We start from the raw sequence: 27,740 nt of genomic DNA on the forward strand, positions 1-27,740 counted from the left end.
ATTCTTGCTCAACACTGACCTTAACTTCTAAAGACTGGTCTTGTAAGTCAAGGTTATCCCTCTGTATGTTGAATGTGTTCTTGCTCCTATAGGTTTACATTGCAAAGTCTGAAAATTGCAGTGTTTATTTTTTAAACTAAAAAGTATTCCGATTGAAAAACGTATTTACCTATGACAAAGTTCTGTAGTTCTGCAAAATAAATATAACCAAGCACTATTTTTATAAATTGGTCTAAGATTTATTAATTTAGTGTGTGTCTCATTTATTGCCACTGTGTGCACAACAAATACTTAACACTACCCTCGGATAAGCCTAACAGCTCACCCACACTACCACAAAAGAGCATTAGTATTATTTCCTTTAGCCTTCGTAAAGCCCCTGGGGAACCCCTGGACTCTCTGCACACTACACCTCATTTTGGTTTAGTACATAGAAAACCAGCTTCCTTCAATGGGCAAAAAAGGTAAACTCCTCAACAGAAGAGGCAGCATCTTCGTAGCAAGAAATCAAAACCACCAGCTGTGATGGTAAGAAATCTGTCTTTTCTGTGTGGTCACCACAAATATGTTTCACCTCTTCCTGGCCTCTGTCTTTTAACTGGCATTAAAACTTTGTGCACTTCAGACCACTAACCAGAGCTGCAGTTCCTTTGCTCTCCGTTTAAACATGGACAACGTGGCATATTCTAAGTGGTTTATTTAACTTACCTATAAGTCTCTAGTTTGTGGTACAAAATTTACCCAGGGCTCGTAGTTTAAATGCCACTAGGGGACTGCGGTACCTATTGTGCCATTAACAACAGTAATAGTGTAAATCATGGCTTCAGTCCCAGCATGTAGCCTGAATGTGGCAGTTTAGACACTGCAATTCAACCTGTCACAATAATCGCTTTTTATAGATCAAACCTTAATTTGAAATATAAATATGTCACCCCTATTTAGGCCTTGTAGCTCAGAAGACAGGGTGCATGTTATTTAAAAGTAGTGTGATGTATTCCTATAGGTTCTGAATCGATCCCCCTATTCCTGACCCTATTCTGGTTAAACAAACCAACAAGTTAACTAGCAGTCAGCCCATGAGGCAGAAAACCCCCATGATGCAGATACCGTTATCTGACGCAGTCACACTACGGCACAGGAACGTGTTATCTGATTAGGTCATAACGCTTGCGATCTAATTAGACAAGCAATATTCCTCCAGCCCCTGATAAGGCATACGGAGTTCTCATAACAAATCAAACCTATGACAACCTGGGCAAAACCCTGCGGCCATTGTTTTGATTTCACCGAGAACTTCAGCAAAAGAATGTGCTAACGAGCAAGTCGTATGACATCCTTATTGACGTATCTATGTCCATCCTTACGTCAATCTCGGCACCTTAAAGGTATAAATATTACCGATATTGCCCTATGCAAACACACGCGTGGTGACGAGACGGAGCAGCCATACTTGCCGAAGCGAAGAGCAGAGCAGACCCCGCTGGCGCAGCCCCGCCTTCCTGACGCGCTGAGAGAAGCTGCTTTCTCCTGCCGAGAAATCCAGCACCGGCGTTTCTGGGTAGCCCTCGCAGGCAGCCTGGAATATCGAGACCAGAGACGAGAGATACCATCCCTCATTCAACCTAGATTCCAGGTACAGAACTGAATAACCCCTCACAGAGAATTCTTTAGTTATTCACTTGGCAAAAACAAACTTAACTTAAACTGTAACTTTCTATTCCCGCCCACGTATTAGACTTAGGTCAGGTACACGGGGTAGGCGTATTTAGAAACACCAGTTGAGTACGTTTAGTCAAATGTATATGTGTATGTAATATATTTTATTCATTTTAAACATCTTATGGCTTAGAAACCATATCAATGTTTTTACAGTATTATTTTATACTATTGCTTTTAATGTATGCACTTTACTTAACTATAAGTTTTGCAATAATATCGATCCATTTCTCTTGTATGAGAAAAGAGACTGATCAATAAATAACACCTTTTTATTGAACACGCCCGTCTCTTCCTTTTCTCTACAATCTGATGAGACTAAGAATGCACGTACTGACTGAGTAAAATAAATTGCCTTTTGTTCACACGACTCTCGAGATATACTCTTGATTAGGGGAGAGCAAAGTTGTCATGTTCTATGGTTGTCAGAAACTAAATCCCTTCTTGTCTAATCAGGGAAGTTAAGTCCTCCTTGAACATTCGAGAAAGTTTCTAGTGAACTCTGAGCTACGCTGGCAAACCCAAAACTTTAAGTCTAGTATCGACAGTAGTAGACCTAGTTAACGTCTGGTCTAGGCCTTTACTGCTGTAGGTATTATTCCAATGCGCAGAGCCTATTGGGATGATAGGAACTACACTACATGGCGCCCAGCGCGTTTGGAAAGGGCGATAAAACTAACGTAAGACATTTAGAGTAACTCAGTCGTGCTTTCTCATTCAGACCCCTTTTCCCAAATACTCCAAAGACGTCTGGAGTGGGTGAAAGGTTATATCCGCCAGACCTCGCAGGAGGGAACTCCTATGTATGGTTCTTGGTACAAGTCAACGTTGAAGGATACACGGTTCCAAAATATTGTGCATCTAATCTTTGTTTCCATAAGAAACCTGATCTGCAAACAAAAGAAAAAACCTTTTGGACAGTAAAATGTCAGACAATGAGGATGAAGGAGAGGCAGTTAGATTAGCAACTGAACTCGCAGCAGCTGATGCTACCATGCAGGCAGCAGACGAGGATATAATACTCATTCCGGTCATCAAAAGGAAATCTATAACCATAAAACTTATAGAAAATGGACTGACACCTAGAGGTGGTACAGTCATATTCGTAATTGAGGCACACGAATATCGGCAGACAGAGGTATACTATTCATGGATAAATTTTCCAGCAGCAAATCCTGTAACAAAGTACTTCCACTATTACAAAATAGAGGAACCTCCTGAAACGTACACTCCTTTCGAGGAGGTGGAAGTACCACTCAAATTTCAAGAGCATTTGCTCTTATTTGATGGCGCCCTAAAACACAATAATCACATCACCAGGCTCGGTCCTTTAGGTAGACCAGGAGCAACGTGGCCGGTCCTAGCCGGATACACACCACATCCAGACATCGATGGGATGTCTGCACCAAACCTTTTAACACAGCTAAAACAACTAATAAAAATACACAGACAATTAGTCCAATATGTGATGCGGACTTCAACAATTCAGCCAGCGATTAAACCCCCACAGCTGACCCCTCACCAGGGGAACACAAATAAAATTACACCACAGAACATCCAGTCCTGCCTAGGTAAAGTACCGGCTAAACGGGAACAAATACCATTCTGGCTAGCGCAGAAAATCACCCAAATAGAGGCGGTGTTTCCAGACACCACCCCGCTAGAAAAGCACAGGATTCTGACTATCTGTCTTCCAATGGGAATCGCACCACACATTGAGGACTGTGACACTTGGGGTACAGTCTTTGCTTCCATCTACACAAAAACGCACGGTGTTCCATCCATTTCGGTAATACCAGATGTGCTAAAACAAATTCAAGATGAATATGGTCCTGAACCCGCTTTAACTCTTGGTATGAAATTACTAAAAGACTTCAAGCAGGTCTCGGCTATACTATTAGCCAACATAAAAGGAGAAGCAGCAAACGTGGCGATCCGCCAGAGGTTAAAAGAGACAGATATAGCAGACCAACCAGCTGAAATTGCCAGAATCATAGAAAAATCCTATGAGGAACTAGGTAGAGATAGTTTAGGTGGAATACCAGTAAAACCGCAACTAATTGAAAGTCCTGAAAAAATATTTTTTAATAATAATTCTACATCACCAAAAAAGAACTTGGATGGAAACAAACAATCCAATCCTAAAGAAAAGAAATTCCAGTCCCGAGGAAGGTCTCCTAGGCGAAGAGAAAAATCTCCGAACCAAAGACACAGGTCACCTCAGAGTGACCCCTCTGGGAAAAGATATAACCTTAGAAATAGGGATAATATTAAAAAGCCTGATAGATATCAAGACATTGATACACGTCCCTCTCAATCTTTTCAGACTTCCTCGCAGAAATCGGAAAGAAGAGGACGATCAGAACAAAGAGAAGAGCACACCAAGTCCAAAGACAAGGAACGTGCTCAGCTAAAAAAGAAATTACAATTTCCAAAAAAGAAGGTAGCCAGTATCAAGGTAGTTAACAATGCCGAGAATACTGAGGACACAACTGAAAAACGGAGAATGGGCTCAGACAATGCTAGACAGCGCAGCAGAAGTGAGCATAGCTCGCAAAGTCCTTATGAATCATCTGGAGACAGTGGACACGAATGAATATCTTCAAGTGGAAACTGCGGACACCAGAGTTAGCAAACCTCACAAAATATACGAAATAACATTGCGTATAGAGGGAGATAAGACTAGGAAAATAAGGGGACTATTTTGGGATAATCTCTCCAAGGGCTATGATATCCTTCTAGCTGAAAAAGACTGGCCACCAGAGTTTGTCAGGGAGTGCCCTCATGGCGAAGAAGTAATTATGCCTGCCTTCTCAAATCATATCCCAATTCATAAAAAATACACACTTGCCAGAAAGTGGGCAGTAGCTCTAGCTCCTGCTTTATATAAAAATCACGTGGGAGGGGATGAGGACTCTCCTCCTCACAAAATCCAGTTAAAATCACAACCTACTGCACAAAGGCAGTACCCAATTAAGCAAGAAGCTAAAAAACAGGTAAATGAAATACTAGATCAGCTAGAATACCAGGGGGTGATTGAAACTTGCACCTCACAAATGAACAACCCTTTGTTTCCGGTCTCCAAACCAGACAATTCATATCGTCTAGTTTTGGATTACCGACACCTTAACACATGTTGCAAAACTTTTGCAGTGCAAAACTCACATAGTGCTGCACTAATGAATAACATAGTGCGCAAAAAATACAAAACAACATTAGACATCTCTAATGGATTCTTTTGTCAAAACATAGCACCAGAGAGCAGATATTTAACTGCATTCTCAATAAATGGCACTCAAAAACAATTCTGTCGGTTAGCCCAGGGGTACAAGAACAGCCCGGGAGTATTCTCAGCGAGAGTAACAGAATTACTACAAATATATGATGATGAAGCATTATCTTATGTCGATGACATTTACTTAACAGATGATGACTTGGAGACTCACTTGAAAAGAGTGAACACCATAATACTTGGGTTCGCTGCAGAGGGTTACAAATTCAACTTTAAAAAATCCAGAATTGCCCATCTGACAGTCCTGTTCTTAGGATATGAATTATCAAGTGAAGGCAAAAGCCTGGCTGACAATTTCCTAGAGAAATGTGCCGTAATCCAAGCACCTAGAACACTAAAAAACCTACAGTCGATTCTAGGCTTCCTAAATTTCGGAAGAACATACATTGCAAATTACGCAGAAAGGGTCAAACCCCTTTATGATCTGATAAAACCAGATTTCAAAAGATCCAATTGGACTCAAATACACACAGAAATTTTGAGATCCCTACAAACAGACATGCTAATTAAAACAAAATTAGAAACACGTGATAACACACGCAATCTTGTGATTCGAGTCATCCCAGGGAGATGCGGATTCACATACCTGACCTCTAATGAGGGAGAAAAGGTACCAATTGCATTCAAATCACACTTGTACACAGAAGCTGAACAGCAATTCAGCAACAAAGAAAAAATTGTTCGTGCAGTTCAAACCGCAATAGCTAGAGAAAAAGATCAAGCTGACGGTAGACATATCACAGTCAGAACAGCAAAATCAGCCTTTGAGGCACTAACAACACCGTGTAATTTACCAACAACAACATTGAATCCGGAATGGATACAATGGGTGAATTCAATCACAACGGACAAAGTATACTATTACTTTGATCCAGAACTAGAAGAATTAAAAAATCTAGAATATGAAAAAACATACCCTCTGCCAATCGATATTCTGCCTTTACGACATTACGCCTGTGTAATTTATACAGACGGATATGCTCAACCCCCCGTTTGGGGCGAACAGGCATACAACCCCACATGTGGGATTACAAAAGAAGTGTGGCGCGGAGGTAAACTAAAACCTCTATTAACAAAAACACACTCAGTAGAAACTAATTCAGAACAACAAACTGAAATATTAGCTTTGAAAATGGCGCTAGATAATGCGGATCGCGAATTCCCGACACTTATAGTGTCAGATTCATATTACTGCGTCAAATCATATAACAAGGATTTGCAGACATGGATTCGAAACGGTTACAAAGATGACACAGATGCACCAATAAAGCAGAAACTGCTCTGGGAACAAATAGCTCTTTTACAAAAAGAACTACCAAAGACTCACGTGACACACTCACTGAGTCATCAGCGTGATGGCGTTCACGTTGCAGGGAATTCATTGGCTGAAACAGCCACAGCGGCAGCCACTAAATCGGCTCCCGTAGTTCGAAAAAAGCGTACATTAAAATACATTGACGGTGAAACAGTGCTGGCAGTGAAAACGTCATCAAAAGGCGACTGCTCAGCGTTACCGATCAACTATCCACTCAATTATACATACATAATCGATGCAAACTCCGTCCCTTTTGCTCGAATCCCTGGAGTGGGGGATAGGGTGATTCCAAACATGGACAGGAGAAACTTGTTAATCGCAGACGCACATATGGGCGAGGGTCTCAGACACCTCAAACTAGAAGATTCTCTGGAAGAATTACAATCACGGTACTGGTGGCCAGGCATGAGCCTGCGTCACACCATGTTTGTAAAAAACTGCCCAAACTGCAACAGAGATCGCAGTGGGGAGAGAAACAGTTTAATACCTCGTCGGTTTACTCCAGGAAAAATCAGGAGTAAAAAGGAAGGGTTGCGATTAACATATACAGGCTAGTTCCACTTATAATGTAGATCACCAGCACTCGGCTGACGTCTGGACTGTTATACAAAGATTTGCGAGTCTAAATGGCATATACGCTAAGAGCATGCTACGTTTGACCATTGTCTTCACTCTAGCCCAACAGCCTGAGGGGAAACATGACCAAATGAGCATAGCCCAGCGGGAATCTTCTCACTTCCTTCCTGAGGGTACGGGATGGTGTAAAGAAAAAACCAAGGCATAAAGCAATCTATAGCGGAAAGGATATTAGGTTCGGGAGCTGGGTGGGTCAAACATCTAATAAGTGTCCAACGTAGTCTAAATAACTTGCCAAGAAATTCTCTGAAGGGATTCATTGCGTACGAATTATTATTTGGAACTAGGATGTTGATCTCTGACATTGATAGTCAGACTTCAGTGGTAGAAGAAAAAAGCTTTGATATCAAAGACCGTTTGGCTATTTTGCAGGACTTAAACAAAACAAGAAAAGACCTGAGCAACATAAAGTTGAAACAACAGCCAACAACCACTGAAGAACCACCACCTGTCCCAGCAAGACCTGTCTGGATTCCAAAAGTCGGGGATCTAGTCAGGGAAAAGATCGCGGTAAAGAAGGAATTTGGGCCTTCTTACAGAAAAGCAGTTCCTGTCTTGTCTGTCAACGGGACAAGATCAGTTGTACTACCGCCACTTGCTGGAAAAAAGGAGAACCGAGTTGTATCCATCGACCTGGTAAAACCACAACATGTGGCCGATAACAAACAGTAGGCCAGGTGGACTCCCAATAAGTAGCAGAACACCAAGGTTTGCTACCAGTACAGAGGTCCTAACGAAGAGGCTCATCACATTCGAAACGCCTACAGAAGAACAACAAGGACTATGCAACAATGCAATAGAACTGAGACCTCGGAAAACCCAAATAAAAACATTTAGCAGAGACACACCAATCTATAATGAAGTACCAAGTGAAAATGCAAGAAACAGTAATCCTGAAGCAATTGGAACAATTGACAGAACAGCATCCGGCTACTTCATAAACTTCGATGATTCCTCTGAAGGCTTCAGTGAATCAAAGACACAGCCATCATCAAAAACCTTTAAAGATAAAGCTAAGGAACTTTTGAAACAACTGAAAGAAACATATCTGATTTCCCCATGGATTGAATTTTGGGTGGGTTTTGGTGCATTTATCCTCATACTTTGGCTCATCATGATACTAACTTTGGGACGCTTCATTGAGGGAAAATATGCAAAAATGGACACAGCAAGTCAGAAAATCAACTTGATCCTCAAACCACACACATCTTCACACATCGAGAAAAGAGAACTTTCTTCAGTCAACTTCACAGCCAATCCGATACCGGGTGGGGTAGCCTGGGACAACACTGACTATGAAATTTATGGTCCGGTCGAAATCCTGAAATATCCACACCAAATTAAGATCTCCTTGAGTGACTTTGCAAAACCAAGCTCATTTGCTGATGATTGGGACTTCGAAAGCATTAATAATATGATGTCTGACTTAGTAATGTCTGCTAAATTTACCAAACATGATTATTTGCAGGGTTCTACAAATTATGATAGTATGTACTGTTATAACCACTATGGTAACCATTTTTTACATAGATCTGCACAACCTAGAAATGTTTTAAATTATAATCAATGGGAACATTGTGCAACCCCTCCAAAAGGAAGCTCAAGGACCTTCTATGACAAATATTCATACTTTTCAGGTTTTAACACAAGTAATGCTGAAGCATTCTATTTTAAATTGTCAAACAAGACAGGGACAAAGACCATGATAACCAACACAAAATTGATATATTCAGACTCATTTTTTGAACAAATGAATACTTTTGGTTTTGATTATTGGGACAAAAATGTTGAATTGAAAAGTGTTTGGGGTACAAAAGAATGGCAAGTGCAGGGTATAGAATCTTTGTTTAGAGCCTGCATGATCCCAGAACAAATGTTGACACTGTTCCACAAACTACCTGTCTTGGCCTAGCCAAAATCAAAGACTTAAATAAACCGTCTATTCCAAAGCCAACAATGCTCAGCAATAGCTCTACAGATGAAGAGATAGACGTAAATTATGTATTAAACCAAAACAGAACACATCCTGATTGGAAACAATGGTTGATCTGGCCCACAGATACTAATAACTGTCAAGACAGATTCCTGAAAAAAACACAGGGGTTCAAAATGACCAGGCCAGACCCTAGATATCCTCAAAGACATCACCCAGGGATAATAACAACCTACAGTGTGGGAAAATTATGCCTTCAATGGCTACAAACTTCCACACTGGCAGAAATTAAGCAACACCTAACTTTACTTACTGATGGTGCTGACTTGCGTGATTTCATAATGGGACCACGCAAACAGCGTCAAAAACGTTTCATAGCAGCCTCTGTATATGCAGCATACAATGAGGCCTGGAAGGTTACTCAAATTGAAACAGCAGAGAGAATACCGGAAATTGACCGTATTAATTTGGAAAAATCACTTTCTGTAGTGGACAATGGGTTAATGACTCTGTCCTCCAGAATTTTTTCTTTGGACAGCATTGTGTCTTCAGCAATCGACATATTGTCGCAAGACTTACTGTTATTACAACACGGTCAGTCACAATTGCGCTCTATTGTACAGCTTGGCTGGACGTTACAAAATCTACGTTCAGGCTATGTGCCTTGGCGTTCAATCAACACAACGTCACTATTCCAAATCTTTAACCTTACTGATAGACAAATCAGTATGGCACAAAAGGGTGCTGATTATACAATCTTGAGCATTGAAAAACTCGAAAGATTACCAGTGACAATGTCAGAACGACCTGTCAGTGAATGGATAATACATGGGATAATAAATATTCCAATCTCAACCTTCAGGTTTCAATACTGCCAAAAATATATACAGGCTGGCATGTACGAGAAATTGGGAAAGGGGTACCTTAAAACAACATGGAACCTGCCCTATTCACATGCATGTGTCAGTAATAAAGGACAGAAAGTGTTTCTTAGTGGCAACAATTGTGCGATGTCACTAAGTGGCACACTTCTGTGTAACGGAATTAGTTTGCATGGAGCCTGTGAAGGGAATTCATACAACCTTTCATGTCACCAGCAAGGCGCACCTGCAACAGAAATAGAACCATTCTTTCAAAGGCTCTATAATGGGAGTTACATTCTAATTGTAGACCGCAGATGTTGTAGTCTTATGCCCGGGACTCCTTATCTAGTAACTACGACTGCGAAGGTCAAGTGCTGTGGACGCTCATTGTTCCCCAGCTCCTTTCCAGACAGGGAGGCAAGGGCATGGCCCAATTTGAAAATTACTTCTATTCGAATAGATACTTTAAGCAGAATGAAAACAGTGCTTCTTCAGACGCCTACAAGGCTCACGTCATCAAAAGAAACGTATGATCTGCAAGTCGCAAGGACGACTGCAGAGATACATTCATTGTTATCAACTAATTCCCCCATACATTTTGCGGAAATTCTGAACGAAATCTTAAATATTTCTGATACCAATGGGGTCTCAAAGGTATTTAAGACAGTATTTTCGATGGCATTAACACCATTCAAAGCCATACTGGGTATTTTTCCAGATTTCGTCCATTTGATTTTTGGCGGACTTCCCCTGATCTTGGGACTAATTGCAGGAATCCTATTCTTAGTCCTTATTTTTCGTTATGGCAACCCATGTCACAGACAAAACTCTTGCGACAAGGGAAGAAACAATCCTAGCCATTGGATACCGGGACCGGATATCAAAAATCCTGGGACTCTCCCGGCTTAGAGACCTGAACATGACTTGGTTTCTATCATTTCGACCAATGTGGCAAAGATGTGTTTTACCTGTATTAAGGTGTCTGCTATGCGGAGAAGAATGCGTGTTAGACACCTGTCTGACGCTACAATCGGATGCGCCAATGGATGCAGAAACATTGTTGAGCCCGATCAAGGTTCATGCTTTGTTCTGCCCTCAAAGGCTGCCAATCCTGATGACGGCATTCGTGGAAGCTTCACCACTACGATTGATGGGTAGTGAAGTTCAAGATGAAAGCAGCATCGATCAGGTACGACCTTCTGTCAGCAATGCGAATCAGAATGTCAATGGAGACAATCATGCGCACGAATGCATGATTACACCTATTTCCGAGTTAGTGGAACTTTCCCAGGAAGCTGTTGACAGTTTTTTCGAAAGCCTAAATGATATGATGTTCTCGCCAGAACAGAAATAGAGACTTTTGAACAAGCTCGCACACGGCGTTCCCTGAATTCGGCCTTCAACTTTAAAAATAAAGTCACATGAACAATTTTCCCTCCAGTTCACGGACAGCAATTTTTCAGCAGCCCCAGAATATTTTTGCATATTTTTCGGGACACTATCTTCTGCTTAGAGTAAGAACTATTCTTAGAGAACTAAGGTTTCTAAATTTTAGATAGCTTATAGACATTAGCTGCCCGCTGGTATGTTCATTGTTATTATATTCTGTGATGAAATGGTCTCGAACTTTTCTTCTGTATTAAGAGCCATTTCATGTGTAATTCTCATATACAAAATAGCAATAATGTATACAAATGCGATTACTTTGGCATTATTCTACAGCTTGAGTGCATACAATACATATGACTGCAATTTTTCAGTATATTTGAAAATTTCAAAATGCATTTATGTATTTTGGGGTGGTAAGGTATACACTATACTCTATAGTATGTTGTACTATGTTATACTATGCATAGATTAGTAAATATGACCATAGTTAGCGTGGAGTGGGTGTGATGTATTCCTATAGGTTCTGAATCGATCCCCCTATTCCTGACCCTATTCTGGTTAAACAAACCAACAAGTTAACTAGCAGTGAGCCCATGAGGCAGAAAACCCCCATGATGCAGATACCGTTATCTGACGCAGTCACACTACGGCACAGGAACGTGTTATCTGATTAGGTCATAACGCTTGCGATCTAATTAGACAAGCGATATTCCTCCAGCCCCTGATAAGGCATACGGAGTTCTCATAACAAATCAAACCTATGACAACCTGGGCAAAACCCTGCGGCCATTGTTTTGATTTCACCGAGAACTTCAGCAAAAGAATGTGCTAACGAGCAAGTCGTATGACATCCTTATTGACGTATCTATGTCCATCCTTACGTCAATCTCGGCACCTTAAAGGTATAAATATTACCGATATTGCCCTATGCAAACACACGCGTGGTGACGAGACGGAGCAGCCATACTTGCCGAAGCGAAGAGCAGAGCAGACCCCGCTGGCGCAGCCCCGCCTTCCTGACGCGCTGAGAGAAGCTGCTTTCTCCTGCCGAGAAATCCAGCACCGGCGTTTCTGGGTAGCCCTCGCAGGCAGCCTGGAATATCGAGACCAGAGACGAGAAATACCATCCCTCATTCAACCTAGATTCCAGGTACAGAACTGAATAACCCCTCACAGAGAATTCTTTAGTTATTCACTTGGCAAAAACAAACTTAACTTAAACTGTAACTTTCTATTACCGCCCACGTATTAGACTTAGGTCAGGTACACGGGGTAGGCGTATTTAGAAACACCAGTTGAGTACGTTTAGTCAAATGTATATGTGTATGTAATATATTTTATTCATTTTAAACATCTTATGGCTTAGAAACCATATCAATGTTTTTACAGTATTATTTTATACTATTGCTTTTAATGTATGCACTTTACTTAACTATAAGTATTGCAATAATATCGATCCATTTCTCTTGTATGAGAAAAGAGACTGATCAATAAATAACACCTTTTTATTGAACACGCCCGTCTCTTCCTTTTCTCTACAATCTGATGAGACTAAGAATGCACGTACTGACTGAGTAAAATAAATTGCCTTTTGTTCACACGACTCTCGAGATATACTCTTGATTAGGGGAGAGCAAAGTTGTCATGTTCTATGGTTGTCAGAAACTAAATCCCTTCTTGTCTAATCAGGGAAGTTAAGTCCTCCTTGAACATTCGAGAAAGTTTCTAGTGAACTCTGAGCTACGCTGGCAAACCCAAAACTTTAAGTCTAGTATCGACAGTAGTAGACCTAGTTAACGTCTGGTCTAGGCCTTTACTGCTGTAGGTATTATTCCAATGCGCAGAGCCTATTGGGATGATAGGAACTACACTACAGTAGTACATGAGCTACTTTTAGCATCCCAAAACTGCATCCCAACTGGTCTAGCATCCCAAAACTGGTTTACACGGTTGCAGGCCTATGTAGAAAACAAAAGTACACATTTAAATTACAATACAGTATCTTGGAAATTTGACTAGCTAAAAAAATTAAATATTAAACAATTTTTAATGGTTATTGAGACTCCAGTCCAAAGGTGAATTTAGATTTTTGATACATCTGAATAAATACATATATATTTAAGCATAAGGGTAACAGGTTGCCAAAATGACTCTTGCGTATCCACTGTCTGGTTGCTGAAAAAGCTTGCTTTGTTTTATCAGACTGCGCTCTCTGGGTTTATGGGGAGTACTGTGGCTGCTTCAAATTGGTTAGTGTGGGAGGACACTAGGATTATCACAGTAGACTCCCCCCACACACATACAAAGCAATCAAGGCCCATGTTTAGTGTGGCTGAAAATGGTTGCCATCTTGAAAACACCCAAAGTGAGTAGGGTTGCCCTGAGAACCTTTACCCATTAGTTGGAGCAGCATTGTGAAAACAAATACCAAATGCACACCAAATTGCAGTACAGAGAGAGATGTCTCAATGGGCATAGATGAGTACAAGTAACATAGTACAGAACACAAAGGGGAAGCGAAGTAGTGCGATTCCTCTTTATTTGCATGGACGGCCAGCCGACACGTGTTTCGTCGTCAAGCGGTAACAATGCTTGCACGACTCATCAGGGCTGTAGCGCGGAAGAAAAGGACCACAGGTCGCTAAGCCGGTGATACTTCCGACCCGGCCCCTGCTCGAGACCAGGTAAATGTAGGTTGGTGGATGTAGCTCCAGAGTCCAGGGATCATGCAGTGTAGACGATGCTTTGTGTAAAGGCAACAGTACTCCAAGCGACTCCAGTAAAAGGCTGCCACCAATGAAATAAAGCATCCGCTTCACGGTGCTATTGTGACTGGGTTGAAACAACCATATAAAATTGTCAGGAATCTTGTGGCGACCCAAATGTGCGGGATCGATAGTTATTGTGCGGCTTGCGGGATAGATACCTCCTCGCATCGGTTCCGAATCATTGACCAGGATGAACCTGGTTGGTATATCCTACCCACAATCCATCGCTGGCAGCCTCAAATTGTGCATAGCCCCTGGTCTACCACAACAACTGACTATCACTATGTGCTTCTGGCACAATTCCTATTAAAAATGTAAAAATACGTATCTCAGGTTACCCCTTTGGATGTTTGCCATGTTTGTATTAACTGTTACTCTTTTTTCAATTTGGTTTAAATTTGTATTCTTTTGTATTTTGATTTTATTACTGTTTGATACTATACCTTGCACAGTGCCTCAATATATAAACCTATCTGTTCTATGCTGCAGCTACTAGGGGGTGGAGATCAGGTTATTTTAGTGACTTTGAAGGTACAACCTGACAAGGGTTATAGTTATTCAACCCAAAAAATAATCCAATTTCATGTAGTATTCTAAATTTGCCATCAGTAAAGAAAACAACATCACATTCTAAATCTGGTAGTGACAAAACAATGGCAGAACTATGGATACTGTAGGGTCTGTGGGTCAGATATGTTTCCTGATTGATAAAAACCAGGACCCAAATATCCTTTTCCAAAGTGCACACAATGAGTTTTGTAACATGAGCCACCCATGATCTCCTATGACATCTAAGAAGCACAACCCCTACTGATATCTATAGAGAAATCAACTCCTAAATATTTCCCTGTTACATGCATGTTCAAGAACTTTGGCAAGATGTTTGGATTCTAGAATATCTCAAAGACATTTCTAAAAGTGGGAAGGGCGCCTGTATGTGTAGATATTATTCAGATGTTGAGAGACCTGGGATCTTGATACAAATATAATGATGTTTTATTCAGGGAACAGTTACAATCTAGCAAAAGACATACCAATGATGGACCGAATGCAGAGCAAATCAAACATTCACCCCCCAGTCAATAAATATGAGCTAAATCAATCACTGTTTTGCTCGCCATGCCACCCCAGTTTAGACCCAGGCATCTGCAGATCAGTCTTGACCCTGTGCCTCATGGGAACAGTCCTGTCCGAACTGCCAAGCCAGGTCCTCCTTGGACCAGAAACAAGCATCCTGAGACTGGTTTTGGGGATAAACCCTCATCAGCCAGGCCATCTTGAATCCAGTGACACAGTGAGCCGGGGAACCACGTTTGGCCATTACTTCATTCCAGTTAATTCATCCGTCCGCTTAGATTTGGCTTTCTGTTTCACTTGCCAGTGCCAGGATACGTTACAAATTTCAAAAATGTACCATATATTGTCTTTCATTCAAGGATTTGCCTTCACTTCCTTCCTTGGTTTTCACCTTCTTCATCACCCTTTACTCCAAGTTGCACCTCGATTTTGCTGACTTTCTCCTTGCTTCATTGCATTTAAAAGAGGCAGCTCTGCCCTTGCTCATGCCTTATATTGTTGCTATGTTGTCATCACATTCTTATTCTTTTCTTTATGACGTAAGCGGCTGTTTGTGAGTTGCATTAAAGGATTAATGCATAATGTTAGCCTCTGTGTCTTTAATGAAATCCATATTCTTTGGTCATGTTAATAGGAGAATCGCAATTGTCTTTCATTCTCCATTGTTAATCCATGAGGGCCACATCTAGGCTGTGTTTGACATTATCCAAGGGTTTTTGATCCTACGAAAATTATACACATAATATACTTAGTTGTAGGGGTTATAAGCCAGCTTCATCATACATTGATCTGTTGTTGTGACATTCACATGTGTAGTCCGCTAGCCACAGTATACAGCATGGTACAATGGGTCAGTCCACTTCAACATTGGCTAACTTCACAATGTGTGACAGTATTCTGTTCTTTTATGAGCAGATTTGCACACAAAGTAGCTTCCTTCAGTTCCATGGACAACTATGGCAATATGTGATGTTTGAGACCCAAAATTGTTTTTCTTTTAGCCATTGTTTATATCTTGGTGAGGATCTGACAGATCATCCAGCATTGACATTTTTCAAAACCCATATCACAAACTAAAGCAAACACTAACAAAGCTAAATGGCTGGCAGCCAGCACTGAATCTTCTGGCTTTGCCAAAGCTTGTCATATATCCAACTTAGACCTCTGAGGAAAACTATTGACCTCTGAGGCGGAAGCCGGAGGTGTTTGCTCGCTCTTTTTTTTAAAAATATTGTGATCTGTGTTATCTGTATTTTACAATCACTGTGCACCTACCCTGAGCACTCTCCTGGATTTTCGCCAAGCAGTCACCCTGCTACAGCGGATCTTAGCGCTGGGTCAGGGAAAGACTCCACTGCCGCCATCGCGGCTCGAACGCTGGGCCACGCCCACCCGTGAGGCCACGCCCACCTCTCCTTCTATAAATGTGCATCCCACGCAAGCGCAGCGGACGAGCGCAGCGGGAGCGCCTAAGGCAAGCCCGTCTGCGCCCGTCATCGCCAAGTCTTCGCCTCTCGCCAGTCCCCCTGTTCGTACTTCATCAACACCCCTTCACTACAACAGGGAACAACTACTTGCCTGGAACTCTGGCCGGACCTGTGCCCACATAACAGGTACGCCTGGCCTCACCTGCCTTCAATGTAAAACTTGTCATTTCACTACAGTCAACCCCCACCACATCCGTCAACTACAAAACTTACCCAATACTACCCCCATTACGATCCTCCATCTCAACATCAGGTCACTAACCAAACATCACCTTGAGGTCAATACCCTCATACTGGATGAAAGCCCTGACATCCTCTTCCTCTGTGAAACCTGGCTACGGGATGGCACTTCAGTCATACCTAACCTCACGCTTCCAGACGACTATCTTATGTCGACCCTAAACAGGGATGGAAGAGGCGGAGGTATCGCTATAATCTATAAAAAACTATTCTCATGCTTATTCACCAAGGAAGAACTTCCCGACTGTGAATGTGCACATTTTAAAATCGCTATAAATCCCAACTTCACCATGTCGGGCCTTTACATCTATCGCCCACCTGGACCTGCTTCAAAATTTATTGAAGCTCTTCTTGAGACAGCTAACTTTCTAGTGACAAAGAATGCAAACTTCACCATATTAGGCGATCTCAATCTTCACTTTGACCTACTTAGTGACTCCACCATCAAAAATCTTCTTGCTGACCTCTCTGCCCTGCAACTTAACTCTCTTATTTTCACTTCAACGCATCTAGCTGGTCACATCCTAGATCCAGTATTTACAAACATCGAGGGGATTAAAACAGAGGCACCCTTACCGATGGGATGGACAGATCACTACCTTATTAAACTGACTATTCAGGTCAATAAAACAATGCACAAAATCATACCCTCTCGCCGTCTAAAAAGACCATGGCACAAACTATCCATCAGTGATCTCCATGCTATCCTTGGGGAATTCCATCATGAGACCAACCTTGACATCAATGTAATTTATAGCACGTTTCACGATTGGATTACGGGAGGATTAGACGCCCTTATCCCAGCAAAATGGACGAAAGGACGTAACTCACCGTCCAACCCATGGTATAACGATACCCTCAAAACCATGCGCAAAGACTGTAAAAGAGCTGAGCGCTTATGGAGAAGGGAATATAAAAACGACGATAAAACCAATTATCTTTTAAAACAAAAAATGTACCATAAAGCCATTCACGTTGCACGAACCGCCTTCTATGCAGATAAAATCAATTCTAGCCCTACCCCTGCCAAAGAAGTTTTTAAACTTGTTCAAGAACTTCAGAGCGGTAGATCCCCCCCCCCAGTATTTCCTCTGCGCAACAATGCGAAGACCTAGCCATATTCTTCGTTGACAAAGTACAGAAAATCTATACATTTTATCCCCAGCACTCCCCCAGCCCCACTAAAAGCCCTATCCCCTCCCCCAATTATACCATCTTGACCCACATCCCAGAAATTTCCATTGACAGCCTCACCAAACTGCAGAAAAGTTAAAACGGGCTCTCCGTCAGACCCCATGCGCCCGACTCAATTTTTAAACTCACTTAACTTCTTTCTTCCTTCCCTGACCTCTATCTTGAACCTCTCCTTTTCCTCAGCGAGTGTACCATCTGCCTGGAAGCAAGCATGGGTCTCACCCATCATCAAGAAACCCACCCTAGATCCATCCAAACCGGAAAATTTCCGACCTATCTCCCTGCTCCCATGGCTGTCCAAACTCGCTGAAGCCCATGCAAACAGTATTCTGTCCCAGCACATGGTCCAAAACAACATCCTGGACCCATCACAAAATGGGTTCAGACCAGGCCATAGCACTGAGTCTGCTCTTCTGGCTACCACAGAGCACCTCCGGACGATCTTAGATGCCGGTCAAAGTGCTGCGCTGATTCTTCTTGACCTCAGCGCGGCCTTTGATACGGTATCCCACGACATCCTTCTTAATCGTCTGGAACATTCGGAGTTTCTGGCCTTGCATTGGAGTGGTTCCGATCTTTCCTAGAGGACAGATCTTTTCGGGTCTCAGCACCCCCCTTCCTATCTAATCCTCACCCTATTGCACAGGGAGTTCCGCAGGGCTCGGCATTGAGCCCTTCCCTTTTTAATCTTTATGTGCAACCACTTGCGACAGTGGCCAAAGAGTGGGGCCTGACACTAGTGTCGTACGCCGACGACACACAGCTGGCCATCACTCTGACGGAAGGCCCTTCCATCTCCGCTTCCAGATTCAAAAACGGTCTCTCCGCAGTAGCCCAATGGATGACAAACAACTGTTTACAGCTCAATGCTGGTAAAACAGAAGTGCTACTCCTTGGTAAAAACACCAGCCTTTGGAATGAGCACTGGTGGCCGTCCTCCTTAGGCACCAACCCACCCCCCAAATCCCTAGTTAAAAATCTAGGAGTATGGATGGATGCCTCTCTTAACTATCAGACCCACACCAAAAAAGTTGCTGGCACCTGTGTCGGCCTGCTGAGAAGTCTTAGCCACATACTTGGCTTCTTTGACGCCAAGGTTCGCCAGCTCATTATTCAAGCTACCATCCTATAGCGTTTGGACTACGCCAATGTACTCTTCCTTGGCGCCAACAAAGGAGAGATAGCACGACTACAACGCGTGCAGAACTCTGCGGCTAGAGCCTTAGTCGGCCTCCCTCGCAGATGCTCGGCCAGAGCTACAATTCGAAAATTACACTGGCTACCTGTTGACTCTAGAATTAAATTCAAAACTCTCATCATGACCTTCAAAATCATCAAATCTGGAAACCCAACATTGCTGCGATCTCTTCTCACCCCCTACGCTCCATCACGTAACCTACGATCCTCTAACCAGCACCTCCTGTGCGTTCCTCACATAAAACTCTGCCGCATGGGCGGCCGCTCCTTTAGGGTCCTAGGAGCCAAACTATGGAACAATCTGCCACAAAACATCCGTTCCATAGACAGTCTACTGGTCTTCCGAAAAGCCATTAAAACGCATCTATTCCCCCTCCCCTAATCCTCCTCTTCACCTTCCATTCTCAGGCCAGGGTCTGTGGTTTTCTAGCGCCGGGACGCCTCTTCGCTGGGGCAGCTGTTTTGCGCTTTACCAAAACAAAACAATACAATACAATACAATGTGTTTATCCAATGAAGATAGATTGGAATCATTAGTATAATCAAGAGAAATCCTAAAAAATCTGCTTTAGCACCTTCCCTTGTGGATGAATGTTAGACACCTTTGGTAAAGGCCATTATTCAGGGACGATCTAGTGCAATGTATAATAGTAGGTCTGGCTAGCATTGTGAAGGAAGTAAAGAAGTTAGAGTTTGGTTAGAGTGTATGGAGCTCTTTTTATTTCCATTTGTGCAATGATTTTACTTGAAACAGTCGCAATGGGGTAGCCACAGAAATTCTAAAAGAACCAGTAAATATGGATAGATGAAAGAAATTATACCTGGTTGTAGGCAGTTCTTACACGTGCAATAGTCTAAGTAAAAACAAGAAGGGAATTGTCTCCTGAGATCAACCAAACAAGCAAAGTAGATTTTGAATAACGTGAAATTCAACTCAGTAATGTTAGTGCATAATCCTTCGAAGGCTATTTATGATAATAGCCCATAGAATTTGTGATTTTGCACTTACTTTGGCTATGGTCCCCCACATGTACCTGTCTATTTGGATACGTGCTCTGTTACCTTCATGTTTGACAGCGATTATCTTTCTGGTAACATTAAATATCAATACATGTCTCTACAAGACAACAAATCACAGCATTTGACAATGACACAACTATTAAGCACTAGTTTTTGCTTTTGATTAAACTATGTTTATTACATTAAGAGTTATGACCACAGTTGAAAATATTTCTGGTTTTAGATGTAATTAGAATGACTTACCGATTCCTTTCCTTTCCTCTGGCAGTCTTCTGTCTGTTGACTTGTACTTGGCCATCGTATCTGTAAATATAACAACATTTACTGGTCGAAAAACCTTTGCAAGACAATTCCAAAATAATGTATTAGCCGAAAATCAGATTGCATTGGAAAAAGTGAGCTGTGTACCTTGTGTCAGTGTTAAGTGGCTACTTGATTAAGGCAGGCAAAACACAGGAAGGTAATTGAGGGCACAATAATCGTATATATAGTACAAATAATACAATATATTTGAAGGAAGACCCTAAAACAGCATATGGAATCTGCCTGCATACTGCATTACAATATCGGCCCTTTGCTTTACTAACCCTGCTTTTTGCTACACTCATTCATAGTGGTATTACAAAAGAGCCCTGCCACTACCTCAGTATTAAATTAAAGATTTTCAATATTGTTGGGGTATTTGAAACACAATGAACTGCATTTCCCCAGACATAGGATTTCTTATGGAGGATCTGCCTTGGGAAAAACTTGAAAACCACGTGGGCGATAGTTTACAATCTGCATCAAAATGGGTGCTGGAGTTGGGGCAGTTCCCATTGATCTTCCACAGCTGTACCAGGTGGCTGCAGCCACATTTGCCCTGCCAGGGGCTCAAGTCAGCTTAAAGCTGGACATAATACCTGGACACCTGTTTTTCAGGTGCATGCTGAAGTCCTATTTATTCAAAGCTTTATGAAATGAAATGATATGCCTCCCCACATTTCTTTACGCCCTACGTTCTTTGGAGAGGTGACACAAGTCATGCAAAGCCTGCTTTGGGATGTTGGGAGACTGAGGATAGCATGTGCATCCCTCACTCAAACGCCCCTCTGTCCTCTGTTTCTTTTAATGGGTTGCCCAGCTGCAGAAAGTCAATGACGGGGCCTTCTCTTTGTAGCAGGAATCCTCTGTGATGGCCGATAGGTGTGCAATGGACCCAGAAGAAAATGTCTAATTGTTATACAATGGACAAGGGATGAATCTGTTGCTGACCCCCTTGGAGGTAGTGGTCGGAATCTGGCACAAGGCCACCAGGGCCTTGGTTGGAGGGATAGTTTGACATTAGCAACCCCACTATGGGCCATTGTTTTGTTGAAGGGACTGAGGGCTGTTGAATGCCTTGCGAAATGGAACTTGATTGGAATATCCAAGTTGTGGGACTTGTGAATGGGGCAAGAGATTGTAGGTACCATTCCCCAAATTACAAAACCAATACGAACTATCCTGAGCCCAATAACTCTGATACCAACATCTGCAACATCTAGTTTGGCCACATTTTAAGGTGCTTAGGGAGGCCCGGGTGAATTCACCCTAGAAAATAGTACTCTGGGCTCCCCTGACTGATCATGCTGTCTCTAAATTATACTCGACGCTCCTACACAATAACAACACCCTCCCTGGATTATCTCTGAGGACAATGGGAAGGAGATTTGGATAGACTGGAGAAAGATAATTGGGAAACAGCCTGCAGGTACCCTCGGAAGGCGGACTTTTGAGCCGGGTTCCAACTGATCAAACTAAAACTCCTTCTTAGGTTCTATTTCACTAGAACTAGACCGTTCCAAATGGAGAACGCAATCTCAGAATTGTGTCTGTGGGAATGCAGACAGAAAGGCACACTACTAAATAGCATATGGAGATGCTCCAAACTTCAGATGAACTGGGGGAAGTAGGAATGAGGATATCTACAGTCATAGGCTGTACATCCCCCCAGTTGATTGCCCTGGGAATCTATGGAGAACAATCCCTGAACCGATACTCTTTACTCTTTTGCAACACCGCCTTGATGGCGGAGAACCAAGATGTAATGGCTGTGGTGCCCTGGAGAAATCCCAACTCAGAGGGCCTGGGAATCCAAGGTAGATTGGTATATGCGCTATGAAAAATTGATGTACCAGGCACCTGGCTGCCCCTGTAAATACAAGAAGGTAGGGGGACCTTGGCAACATGCTGAGGAAAACGTTCCAGGAGAGAGGAACTGGGGATGGGACCCGGCTTGGCCCGGGAACAGAAGGCATTATGGAGTAGTCTTGGTACCACATAGTGGGGATTACATGGTGTGAGTTCAAGTATAGAATTTCTACAGGGATTGGGCCAGTTCCTCGGTAAATAGAGCCTGTTGTATTGCCTTTTCCATGCCTCAAGTTTCTTGTTGCGGATTATGCCAGGTTGTATGCAAATTAGTAAAGAGATTTCTTAAACCACTTGGCTGCTATGGCTTTTCCCCTCCTGTGCTGAGAAGCTTTGAAGCCCATTGTTCATGACGAGCTCACCTTGTCATGAGCACAGCTCCAGTGTGCCTAGCTCGTCATGAGCATGGAAGAGGTTAACATGAAGCACTAGGCAAAACAGAACAAGATAAAGGATGAGGAAATATGGCATGGATAGGGGCAGAGTGGTAAGGGAGGTTCTCAAACTAAGAAGCAATGAAAGAGAGAAGGGCAACTTTTATACTATCGAGTGACTTACTGGGCAAGGAACTCGTTTACTGATTGAGGAGTGGGATAGAGGATTATAGAGAAGAAAACCACAAACATGCTTGGGTTTGGAAACAGGGGGAGGAAACGAGTTCTTGGGGTTTTCCCTCATGTTAACACATGCACGTCTGTCTGTGGAAATACAGTGACAGGAGCGAAGAAAGTTTAATACTATATTATTTGGTTTTCCCTCATTTTCATAATTAAATACACAGCCTGGCTGAACACCAGGAATATGCTGCATTCAAACGTATAACAGCAGAATAGCTACAGCTTTCTTACCTCCAATCATATATCCTTTAAGAGTCCTTCGCCTGGCTTTTTTAGGTCGGGTATTGAAAACCCTTTAGTTGTCTCGGCTGACTATTTTTATTCCCAAATATATCACAGATAACATACATACATTAGGGGGATTTTGGTCAGGAAGCTTCAACTACTGGTCTGTCACATTATCATTCACATTTTTCTTCCATCATACCTAGCATACAGCATGAAACAATGGATCATCCCCTGTAACCATTTTGTGCATTGTCCCTTATGTAACATATTCCGTTGTTTATTACACACGGTGTATTTGGGAAGGTGAGATTAACGTGTTACTTTAGCAACACAACTGAACATAAAAAGTGGGCATTTTCGGATTTATAGGTTCTTTAATCTTTTGCCAAAGGTTTTTGGCATCTGGAGGGCATGAAAAAAAACAGAGGACTTAGGGGCATATTATCAAGGCAGGCGAAATGAGATTATCACTGCTTTAGTGGCCGTTTTCGGCCACAAAGCGGCAATAATGTTATCGCCCTATTAGCAAGCTGTCGCTAACAGCAGTTAGCGACAGCTTGTAGGCGATAGCGAGCGGTATGGGGCCCGCTTTGCATGCTAGCGATATTTATCGCTAATGACATGCAAAGTGGGCGTACCCAACCAGTTAGCGACTGAAAGCAGTTGCTAACATCACTATCGCCTATTATCAATGCAGGCGTGGCGATGAAAAAATTCGCGCTAAGCGAATATCGCCAAAACCTATCGCCTGCTCAGACCACTTCTTAGCGATAATGCGTGAATATCGCTGTATTTCCAGCGATATTCACGCATTTCGCCGCTATCGCAGGATATTTTATCGCATTGGCGATAAACGTTGCTAATAGCACGTTATCTTTGCAATAAAATCTGGTGATGCGCGGCGATAAAAAAATTCGCAAACCTCATTTAGTGATAAATATCGCTAGTTGTTGATAACGCCATCCATATTAGGATGGAGTACAAAGTATGCTTTTCCATGGCGGCTTTTCCGTGCAAATGCCGTGCATGCATTTTTTACATTGCGGCGGGTGCAGCTTGAAGCTGCACACGCCGCAATGTTAAAGATTGAGGATGTGACCGCCACCCTGGCGGTCACATCCTAATCTGCACGGAGGGACCGCCACAGCCCCTGCGGACGGTCCCTCCTACTCTATAGTGGCGGACGGACTCAGGTCCGTCCGCCATCATAATCGGCCCTTTTGTTAGTTCATACAATGTTCAACAAAGAATATTGTTCAGATTGATGTTAGTAAAGTTGTGATGCTTGACACGTGCAGGCATTTTTGGCTTGGTTTCCTGGATTAAATATCTGAACTGAGCTGCTATTAAGTTAGTATGAACTACAAGAGAAATAACAACAGGGAGTGGTCCTGAAAGGCTTCCTGCGGGAGCTTGAGGTTATGGTTTGTTTTTGGCTTTTTGATGGAATTACTCAGGCACGCGTCAGAACGCTTTTATTTTCCAAACTGTATAAATTGATGACTGAAGTGAATACTGCATCTGGACTATGACCTTTCTTCTGCTTCGTGTTATGGGATGTGATGAAAATGTGTTTTGGAGCAGTGAATACCTCAAAAACCAGAAGCTTATATTTCTAAGTCCACCACACAATTATAACTCATGAAACTTTGCCTTAAAACAATAATATTTCAGAAGAAATGTGTGGAATAAGAGCGGGGCCCTATTTTACTTATCCTTTCGGGCACAAAGCATACCTCTTTGTGATTGTCACTGACGTGATCCAGGCTCAAAGAGTACACGAGGTCTCTGCCTCCCACAAACAGACGCTCTTGGTATTCATCCAGCAGCATGACACGGAGGTCCAGGGCCCCGGCTGGACGATGGAAGACTGATGTGCGGTTCAGATCCCACAGTTCTGAAAAACAACCCAACTCTAAGTTAACCACACAATAAAGCAGTATAATTGGCCAGTCTCAGGTCATAGCATTCTTTATTTTGTAAACCCGGGTTCTTAACTTTATTGCAATAAAGGATTATCTCACTACGTTTGTGTACTGGTTATGGTCATGAATGCATTAACCTGTATAGAACAACATAAACAAACTATTTAACTACATTAAACCATTAGGAAGGCAAGATTGAAGAATATTCCAGTCCCAAAAGTACTATTGCATTGAACCGAAGATGCACAAATACAGGCTGCAGGGGATGACGCATGGACGACGAGGTACTATGGCACCAATATTGCAGCATGTTGGATAAAGAGGAGCCACCAAAGCTAACAGTAAGTAATTGGGTTATTATTTATTTATTATTTATCATATTTATAGAGCACACAGCTGCTCAGAAGAGTGTCCCGGCGCTAGCGAAAACAGAGCGATAAAGAGGGGAGGCGCATATATGGGGAGGGGCCGGAGCTACTGCTGAAACAGCCATGTCTTCAATAATTTCCTAAAGTGCGGAATGGCTGGCGCTTGTCCGATTGCTATCGGGAGTTCATTGCAAAGGTGAGCAACCTGGACTTAAAAGGAGCGCCCTCCTAAGCGGGAGCAATCGAATTTAGGCACACTCATCCAAAGTTGGTGAGAAGATCTGAGGGATCTAGCGGGTGTGTAGTAGCTCACTCTCCTCCTGATGTAGGCAGCCCCAATACCATGTAAGTCCTTAAAGGCGATGGACAGGGCTTTGAACTGGATTCTGCGGCGAATGGGGAGCCAGTGTAGTTCCTTGAGATGGGGCGAGATGTGAGTTCTCTGCCTCAACATCAGGATGGCTCTAGCAGCCGAGTAATGCACAACCTGAAGTTTACTGAGGAGACAATCTGGGAGACCTAGGTAGAGGACATTAGCATAGTTCAGCCTGGAGGTGATAAGGGCCTGAACCACAGTCTTTCTGTGGGAGAGGGACAGAAGGGGGAGAAATTTCTGGAGCACTTTCAGGGTTCCGTAACAAGTACTGACCACTGATCGAACTTGGCTCTTCATGTTCATTGAGTTGTCTAATTTAACCCCTAGGTTTTTGGCTACTCCCACAGAGGTCTGCGGGGGGGACATATCGGGCGGCCACCACTCTCTCCAGACTTCCTGGTCCGACACTCCGAACAGAATAACTTCTGATTTAGCGGAGTTACATTGAAGCTGATTGTGGCCAAACCAGGAGAAGACCTGTCTTAAACAGTTCCTGATTTTGTCACCATCCAAAGCCTCTCCTTTTTTACAGGTGAACAGTAACTGAGTGTCGTCTGCATCAGATATAATCATGGCTCCCGCTGCTTCTGCCAAAAGGGCGAGGGGAGCCATGTACAGATTAAACAATAGAGGGCTCAAAATAGAACCTTGAGGGACACCCACCACTGTAGGAGGCATGAGGGAGGAGAAAGGTGGGTTCCAGACTTCCTGCCTACGGTGTTCTAAGAACGACGAGAACCACTTCAACACCGTGCCCCCTACCCCACAGTCTCTCAGTCTCTGTAGGAGTCTCTCATGGGGCACGGTGTCGAACGCGGCAGATAGATCTAACAATATTAGAACCGCTCTCCGGCCCGAGTCAAGAGTCATTTTGATAGATTCTGATATTTCAATGAGAGCTGATTCAGTGCTAAAATGTGCACGGAATTCTGATTGACTCGGGTGGAGGCAATTGTTCGATTCCATAAATTTGGTGGTGACAAAGTTCACGTAATGGTCAATGACCTTAGCTATGGAAGGCAGGAGCGAAATGGGCCTCTAATTAGACACTATAAAAGGATCTGCTGTAGGCTTCTTCAACAGTGGTAGAATTTTGGCTTGTTTCCAGATGGCTGGAACCTGGCTTCTGCTCAGGGATAGGTTCAACACCGAGTTAACTTCGGCGTTGATTACCTCAGCCACCGATGCCAGTATTTTAGCAGGGCAACAATCAGCTGGTGAGCCAGATTTTAGATTCTTCAAGATTTTAAGAGATTGTACTAGTGTAATCAGGGGGAATTTAAGGAAAGTGGCATTAGGTGAAAGATTGACATATATAGGTTTTATGTTGATCGAGCCAGAAGAGTTGAGGGACGTCTGAATATCGACTATTTTCCTGTGGAAGAAATCGGCTATTTTGTGTGTCCAGGCTTCTGAGGCTTCGCATTTGGAGGCTACTACAGGAGGAGAGGTAAAGCTTTTTACAATTTTAAATATGTCCTTACTTTTATTGGCTGATATCTCAATCTTTGCTTCAAAGAACCGTTTCTTCTCCTCTAAAATTTTCAGATGGTACATTTTTAGTTCTTTTTTGTAAAGAGATTTACTATCAGTACTAAAGTTTTTCCTCCACAACCTTTCCAACTGTTTACAGACACGTTTGTGCTTGTGCAGGGTTTTATTAAACTATGGTGCAGAGCGCTGTATTGTCCGTTGGGACCGTAGGGTCTCGGGTGCTATGGTCTCCACACCCTGTTTTATCCAATCTCCCAAGTTGGGGGCATCAAGCTCTAATTTATTACTGCTAGCAAGGGGATACGCCTGCAGTACTGAGCTGAGGGCATCCGGGGTTAGCTTGTGAAGGGCTCTAAATTTGAGAAGGGGTGGTTTATCATAAACATAAAATAATAACAAAAAAGAATAGGTTTGGAATATTTAATAAATGAAA

General features: G+C 42.7%; 1 protein-coding gene across 3 annotated transcripts in view; it reads right to left on the reverse strand.

Moving 5' to 3' along the window:
• The window catches only part of SEMA3E (semaphorin 3E), an 885,350-nt gene that overhangs the window by 490,730 nt on the left and 366,880 nt on the right, over positions 1-27,740 (reverse strand). For all 3 annotated transcript variants that reach the window (XM_078674182.1, XM_078674183.1, XM_078674181.1), the window contains 2 exons: positions 24,881-25,041; positions 20,371-20,430 (listed from right to left, as the gene is read on the reverse strand). In XM_078674182.1, the coding sequence (XP_078530308.1) occupies positions 20,371-20,430; positions 24,881-25,041 (221 nt within the window). The remainder of the gene's footprint in view (positions 1-20,370; positions 20,431-24,880; positions 25,042-27,740) is intronic.

This window comes from Lissotriton helveticus, chromosome 1_1 (genome assembly GCF_964261635.1).
Source record: "Lissotriton helveticus chromosome 1_1, aLisHel1.1, whole genome shotgun sequence".
Taxonomy (NCBI): domain Eukaryota; kingdom Metazoa; phylum Chordata; class Amphibia; order Caudata; family Salamandridae; genus Lissotriton; species Lissotriton helveticus.